Here is an 8,632-nt window from a genome sequence, read left to right on the forward strand (position 1 = left end):
TTTTCAAGTTATCTACCTAGGTAGATTGTCTGATCTCATAGCTTGATTGATCTTGAAAACACCTACCTATATCCAGCGAAGCTTTTTTTTATTTAGTTTTGAGCCCAAAGAATATTGTGTTCGTAACCTGGATATTGCTTTGTCTTAGATGGGTAAAGTCAGTGTTAAAAGGTGTGAGATATTTTCCTACCCATTTTGACAGCAAATATGCTACACGTTCCTACGTGATATGTAAAATGCTGAATAGGTCAGTAGAAAGTAACAATAATGAAGCATTAAGAAAGATCAAAAACCGAAAATGATCAAGAGCATGCAAAGTCAAAGAACGCTCCTGTATACTTGATAATGTTATTAAAAAGCAACTAACACATAGTGTTTTCTTACTGATAATATGGGGCGTTCATAGCACAAGGGCATCTAATTCAACTACCAATCTTGTGAGAAAAAAGAGATGCAAAATTAACATTAACACTGAAAAAGTAGAGTTGATTCGTTTGTACAGTGAAAACATCATACTTAGCTTGCTAATAATAATAATAATAATAATAATAATAATAATAATAATAATAATAATAATAATAATAATAATAATAATAATATAAAGAGTTCCGTATATTTGTTGCTTTAAGTAGAAACCATCTGCAATATTGGCTATCAGATTGATTAGTGAGATATACTTTTCAACACTGATGTTATCTATCTAGAAAAGATTAATATCCAGTTTAAATAGATTTATGCTTTCTATGGTCATTTTCTATGACTGCATTGCGATTCTGGACATTTACCGAATCATATATAAAAAGAAAGAAGTAAAACAAAGTAATGGATCTATTTTAGAAACCTCACATGTAAATAATAGTTTAACGTTTTTCGATGTTCCAGACCTTTTGCAAATGAAGAAAAGGCACGAGAAGTAAACTTAAAATATAGGAATCCAATGAAATGTCCATGATCTTACTTAATTATATAGTTAGTTATATTAATAGTAGCCTCTTTATATTGATAGCTGGTTTGTGTAGTACTGAAAAAAGGAAATAACTTCTAGTAAACTTGTAGCGGAAATGAGCACTAGGAAAATCGTTTAAAACCTCATGACGCTACGTTCACAACAGGCTTAATCTTCTAAATCCCTTTTTAATTCGTAGATGATGGATTGTCAAACGTCACATGAACCGATCAATTAAATAGTGGACTTTCGGTTCGCGAACCCCTTTCTTTGCAAACAAATTGTTTCAAGAACTATTTTTGTGAATATCTATTCTTTCAGCTCATGATAGATTGGTGCTCTACTGGATCACCAAAAAGTAACAACTTGGTCTCTCCTGAGACTCGATATTAGTGCTCCAATGAGTCATCTTTCTACATTGAGGCTCCACAAAGTCACCTTTGCAATTATTATCCGATCTTCACGAGACTCAGTAATGCATGTATTTACTTTCAACGAGTTTACATTAAGATTTCTGATGGAACTCTCAGGAAATTCCAGCCTTTCTCGCAAACCTTTATACACCATGAAGCACAGAATAACCTGTAACTTCTGCCAACTAATATTTTTTTTTTTGTTTGTTCTATTTTGGTATAGAAAAAGTGATTATCACTGACAGTATAATTCATATAGGTTGCAGATTATTTTCGCTTGTTCCTGCAGCCCTTGCAATCTTCATCTCATCAGTTCTATTGTTCTTCTGCATCAGCAGTCTACAATAATTGTACCGGTATAAGAACAAATAAGTAATCAGTAAAAAAATGGAGTAGTAACCTAACAAATATATTATATAATATTAACTTAATAAAGAGAGCAAAATAAGAATAACACTATCTTAACCTATCATGCAAATTATACTGTATTATTTTGGAAGCACGTAGACAAAAAAATTAGTTTTAATATTTTAATACAACACAAATGATATTCATTTCATTTTGATATTACACAAACTTATTATGATACACAAGTTATTATTATGAAACAGTTTTCATTTCATTGTTTTTACTTTGTAACTCTTGATATTTCTTTTACTTTTTCATTGACCCAATAGCACGGCATGGTTGACATTATATCAGTCACTGCACAGTTTCACAATTTATACACTTTCAATCTTTTGTTAGAATAATAATATTTCTACTTTTCCACAAGATTCCTTCCTTGTTGTTTCAATTGTGTTGTTGCTAGGTAACTGAACTTTGTATAATTAATTTATTTTCATTTTGCGTCTGCCAACAGCGCTCCTACTTATTCTGCATGACTGTAATAATTGGTAGTTCGGCCAGAACCCAACATTATTTTCCTAAATAACTACGTCGGCCATTTGGACAAATCCATTTGACTCTAGACTGAGAGAGTAAAGGAGATAAAACATTTATCGAGATTTTCCCTAGAGTTTGGTCTTTGGGTTAAACAAAACATAGACATCATTTGTTGGTGGTTCGCTGTATAACGATGATCAGTTGAAAATCATTGGTAATGAGCATAATTGATTTTTAAGTATTCCTGTTGCTGCAGCTCAGTGAAAACTCAAAGAACGCGAAAGTTTCTATCAACCAAATAAATGATGTAAAGAAACTAAAAATAAATGTCATTATTTAAAAATCTTATTTTTTTTATTTCTTTGTGGTTCAAATATAGCATTGGTTACTGATTGACTGAGTCTGTATTCATTTGCTGATAATTTTCCACGGAATATACAGATGTGGTCAGCTACATACTCGAATTTCAGGGGTAAATATGTAAGAGTATTGATTAATTATATGGATATAACACATCCATTATAAGTTTGATCAAACTTGTTCCATCATTCTTGATAAACTTTCCAAAGACTGGCAAGTGTATGTGTGTGTGAGGCTGTCGATGGTCCAACGCTTGTTTCAACAATGGGAACCCACAAAAATTCATGAAAAATTCATCAAATTACTGACAGAAATATCTGTAAAAGAATTGCACGAATTCCTGTTTCACGTGCAATGCGTTTGGTGTACATCACCCCCGACTAAGCAGTATAACTGGACGCTTTGTACTGACGAATCATAATGATAGATGTGTCGAGGCAGTAGAAAGATGGAATATCATAGTGGTAAAGTGACTCCAGAATATACGTCTGGTAATAATATACATTGATTTTAGCCTTTTTTTTTTCACTCTGCGTTGCGTAGGTGTGCCATTATAGCACACTAACTACCAGCAACAACCATAAAGCAGCGCGGAAAGTTTCCCGCACATTCATGTACCCAATCACAACGATCTCTTGAACCATAAGGACGATAGAGGATGGACATCTTTTTATCACATTGATAGATACACCCATATCTAGTTTACTATTTGATAATTTTCGGGCCTATATTCTCATTAACACACAGAACAGTCATTCTCCCTACAACTCAACATATAATACTTTCGAGCTACTCACAATAACGAGCTTTTTCCAAGTAGCTTAGCGATAGAATTTGTTGCCATAAGCCTCTGTAGTATAGTAAGTTTACCCCCAAATTAATAGATATGCTTATTTTATTTTTATTTTGCATGACAGCAATAGTACGACAAGGTGTTGATAAAGACTGAACTTTACCTTGAAAAAATTGAGCTAGGAAACTGAAAGTAGAAGGGTATATAGGGTAGAATCTTTATTATTATTATTATTATTATTATTATTATTATTATTATTATTATTATTATTATTATTATTATTATTATTATTATTATTATTATTGTTTCAGAAGTAAACGTGGCTGCACCTCCAGCAAGCTTCAGTCCAGAGGAACATAGGACCGTTATGAAGTTTCTTTTCCTCCAAGAGAAAGGTGCGACTCAGATCTACGATGAAGTAAAAACAAACTTTGGGGGACCGTGGGCCGTCATATGAAACTGTCAAACGCTGGGTGGCAAACTTCAGAACTGACCATTTTGATGTTGAAAATGCGAAACTCAGTAGCATGCCTGTTTCTGTGTCTGTTTCTGAAAATGTGCAGGCCGTCCACAACATGATAATGGAATATCAGTCAAAACGACTGCTGCATGTTTGGGCATTTCACGTGAAAGAGTTGGTACCATTATTCATAATGATCTGGATATGAGGAAGATTGCAACAAAGTGGATCCCCAAATTTCTGACAAAGGAACAAAAACAGGAAAGAGTGAGAACTTCGCGGACAGTTTTGGAACATTTTGCAAAAAGTGAGGTTGTTTCTTTGGAGAAACTCGTAACTGGTGATGAGACGTGAATCTATTGTTATGATCCCGAGGCTAAAGAATAGTCTAACAAATGGTGGCACAGTTTTTCTCCCCGGCCAAAGAAGTTCCGTGTGCAGAGGTTTGTACAGAAACAAATGGCAACAATCTTTTGGGCTAAGAACGAAGTTCTGTTGGTGGACTATCTTCCAGTGAATGCAACGATTAATGCAGCATAGTACTGCGATCTCTTGAGGAAGTTGCACGAAAACATCAAGGACAAACATCGTAGTAAAATCTCCAAAGGTGTTCTGCTTTTGCAGGACAACGGCGTCTGAAACACAGGACACATTGGCCATCCTAGGCTTTCAAGTGTTGCCTCATCCCCTTATTCGCCGGGCCTATCTCCACCCGATTATAATCTGTTCCTGAATCAAAAAAAAAAAAAAAAAAATCTCAAAGGTCACCGTTTTCAGAGTATTCCAGGCAACTGATGTTCAGATGAGTGGTTAAAGCTGCAGACAAAAGACTTCTATTTAAAAGGACTAAAAATTTGCAGGACAGATATCGCAAATGCATTGTCCTATTAGGGGAATAAGTGGAATAGTGTGGGAGTTTCAGCTTTTTAGCTCAATTTTTATTAGTAAGGTTCAATCTTTATCAGCGCCGCCTCGTAATGCATCGGAAAAGAAAGTATTATACATTTTAGTACAGTACAATGCTTGACTAGTAATTCAACGGAGATGATGACTTTATTACGAACATTAGATAAGATTTACATTAGCCAAGTAAAAAGTTATATGTAACGTTATTTTAGAAATTTAAATACTACAAAGTCAATACATGCATAATTCATTGTTAACTAACAATTTCACAATTAAAATCTTCTCTTCATCTGAAAATGCAGCTAAATTGCTAAGAGTAACATCGTAAGTTTTTCTTTCATATCAAGTTCTTTTCTGTATTTTAAACAAATCACACGTTTGTGCACACTTCGCTTCCTTCAACCATTTCTGCATTTAGAGGTTGTTCTGCGAAAACAGAATCACAGTTATCCTTGTTGGATGGTTTAAGTTCACACTCCTTTATAACGTCATATATCATTTTGTCTCTCATTGCATTGAGAAAGCAATCCAAAGGGATAATATGATTGTTGCGTCCAAATAAATATACAGGAAATGGACTGAATTCAGTGTTGTCTTTATAAAGAATCTGAACGTCATATTTATGTGGCTGTTGAACTTCATAAAGCTCTATAATGATCATTGAACCAGGTGGAGGAATGAAAAAAGTTCGATGTCCAAATGATCTTAAAATAGAGACCAGAGCTAATTCATCTGCCGAATACATATACAATTTTCTATCTGGTATTAATTCCTGTTCGATTTTACTTTCCATATGTTCAACAATTTCCTTTAGAAATAATCCAGTCTTCAGTCTTTGCATTTCTAGGGTGAATGTGGGAATGCAGTATCTAAAGGCCATTGCTGACAAAAATGGCTGTGGATAGATATCGTTAGCCCATCGCGGCAATGAAATGTCGTTTCTTTTCATGTAAGACAAAACACGAAAGAAGTAGTCAATATCTTCAATAGTTGTCATGTTCATATGACTATTTGCATCCAGTGTTTTTAGAAGATTGGTGTAATTTCTCATCTGCTTTTTATAGTCAAAACTAGTCTTCAAGATCTCCAATTGTTTGTCATATTCAGGACAACTTTGTTTCATATTTAAAAGATTATCGTCTTCTTCTGGTATAGTATGTACCGGAATAGGTTGCCATTTTGTAATTTTGTCATGCCATATTTGATAACGAATTGGTGGATAGAGTCCCGTTAAAACTAACTGAGCACTTACAATACATCTATCTGTATCCATACTAACAGCATAGACATCATCAGGACTGTATTCAACATCTAGGAAATTCCAATATCTGTCTCGGAGGTAACGGCCGAGTTCTAACATTTGTCTCTTACCTTTTTTAGTTAATCCTCCAGTCATTGGTAATTTCACGTTACAGGGACCTCTTATTTTCTGTAAATCCATTTCATCTGGAATGCTTTCTCCAGAGCAGAAAACAAGTTGGCTTAGGATTAAGTTAGGAGGTGGTTCACCACGGCCACATTGACACTTATTACGTGTGCCCAATACAATTTGTAAACTGAATTGGACAGGAACACACAAAATAAAGATAACACTTAACAATAACTTCATGGTAACTGAAGAAGCTGGACCTACCAAATACTATTGTATTGTTGTTTGTCACTTAAAATTTTTTGACTAAATACTTTTCATATTAAGTTCTTTCTTATTGACCTTAAATTTTGCCAGTATTATATTTAATTGATTGTTGCTATGAGCAGAAAAAATAATAATTAACGAAACAATAATGCAATCAAATTTTTAAATGGTAAATAGTTCAGTGCATCAAGCTAATTCCTAATAATAAATTTACTCTATAGATGTTGCTAGCTGCGTTATCATTTGCCTACCAAATACTAACAGATATCGCTGACGTATAGGTAGTTTATCGATTCAAGACTATTATGACAATTAAATTGGAACCTTAAAGCAGTATTATCTCAAGTTCATTATTTCAAAATAGGGCAAAGGTCATATTCATATTTAAATTTCATTGCACGTTGATTGGTGGTCAAACCAAAAGTAATAAGATAATAATAATAATAATAATAATAATAATAATAATAATAATAATAATAATAATAATAATAATAATAATTATTATTATTATTATTATTATTATTATTATTATTATTATTATTATTATTATTATTATTATTTGTTTTACGTTCAAGCGACGACAGTATTGTACATTCGTACATGCGATATAAAACATGTCAACAGGGCCGGCTGTACCATATGTGCAACACGTGCATTTGCACGGAGCGGCAAATCTCGAGGGCGGCAAAATTTGTCACAACTATATTATTTAAAATAAATATTTCTTGTTGGAAACAGACTTCATGATGATCGTAGTTAAATTTACTAAGCTGACCTTCTATTTGAATACTACATTCCTAAATCACGTTTAGATCGCATTAGTTTAAAAGGTTTCGTGGACAGCGCTAAAGCACATGGTAAAACAAATCCCAGCATGAATTGCTTCATTGTTGTCAAATATACAAAACTCAATTCTCGAACAGTAACGAACACCTGTTCCATTTAGTTAGTTATCATCATTTTGATATGGAAACTAGTCTTGTCTTTGTCACAAACAAGTTCCTTACCAACTTTCCTCTGCAGGTACATTTGTTTTATCTTTCACTAACATAATAGATTATTATTTAAAGAAAAACCAGACACAACGAGATTGTATTGTAGTGTTTAAGCCTTTCTAAGTTCTAGTGCCTTTTTTCCCCCTTCGTTGTTTATGATGGAATAGCATATTTAAAATCGTGGCTTTTAAGCTTTGTTCTTTTAGGAGAAGGGGAAGGGTGGCAAATGATGTCATTGCACAGGACGGCTAATTGCTTAGGGCCTGTCAATATATCTCTATGTGAATAACAAAGATACTTTATATACATCTTATTACTAGCATATCATACATCTTCTTTTAGTAAGTTTATATATAACATGACCAAATGATTTGATATCATCAGATTATAAGTATACACAATTAACTTACATGTTACTGATACGTATTCTTACTTACATACCTAACTTGCTGTACTATTTACTGTTGTCAACTTCATTTTTGTTGATGGTATAATTTCTAGCCTATTATTTGATTGTAGCTGTACAATTTTCTTGTGTATATCCAATGTATTCAGAGAGAGAATAAAAGCCATGTTTCTACAGATAACGTGTTAGTCTTTCTTTGAAAATTCGTGTTAGTCTTTTTTCTTTGAATATATAAATTGATAAATAAATAAATTAAATTTAAACAACTAAAACTTTTAATTAAGCACAATAACCTGTAACATAAGTACAGCGGGCTGAAGGTTTGGAGCTCAAAAACTAGTGTTATATAGTTCTTTCGAACATACTGTATATTGATTTAAATGATTTTATATATTCTTAAAATATATACTTCTGTATTAGTTAAAATAGAATAAATAAAACTTGAATGGACCATCAAAAAATTAGTCAGTTTAGTTGCATATTTGTGGAAGGTAATATAAGGATACAAAGAATTATTCGGTTTGCGTGTATACTATTTAGACTCAACTCCAATCTTCGTTCCGCCTATCTATCACTTGCATGACAGACGCACTCATATTGTTAGCAGTTGTGTTTTCATTTTCAGTTAGCTGTAGTTAGTGTTTCTTAACTTTAAAAGCATGTAAAATTTACTTGAAAGATATTGTTTTATTATTATTATTATTATTATTATTATTATTATTATTATTATTATTATTATTATTATTATTATTATTATTATTTATTCTAAGGAAGTTATTTTTAGGATTAGGATTAGAAATTAGATTTAGCATGTATTGTCATTTTTTAGTCC

At 32.6% G+C, this 8,632-nt stretch overlaps 1 protein-coding gene across 1 annotated transcript; it reads right to left on the reverse strand.

The window, feature by feature from the left end:
- Positions 1 to 4,891: 4,891 nt before the first annotated feature.
- LOC145670247 (venom acid phosphatase Acph-1-like) lies at positions 4,892 to 6,732 on the reverse strand. Its single transcript, XM_081738659.1, has one exon. It carries the CDS (start codon positions 6,370 to 6,372, stop codon positions 5,134 to 5,136), a length of 1,239 nt encoding a protein of 412 aa, XP_081594785.1. The 5' UTR covers positions 6,373 to 6,732; the 3' UTR covers positions 4,892 to 5,133.
- Between the last annotated feature and the right edge of the window lie 1,900 nt (positions 6,733 to 8,632).

Source organism: Thermobia domestica, chromosome 14 (assembly GCF_964235325.1).
Source record: "Thermobia domestica chromosome 14, izTheDome1.hap1.1, whole genome shotgun sequence".
In the NCBI taxonomy this organism is placed as follows: domain Eukaryota; kingdom Metazoa; phylum Arthropoda; class Insecta; order Zygentoma; family Lepismatidae; genus Thermobia; species Thermobia domestica.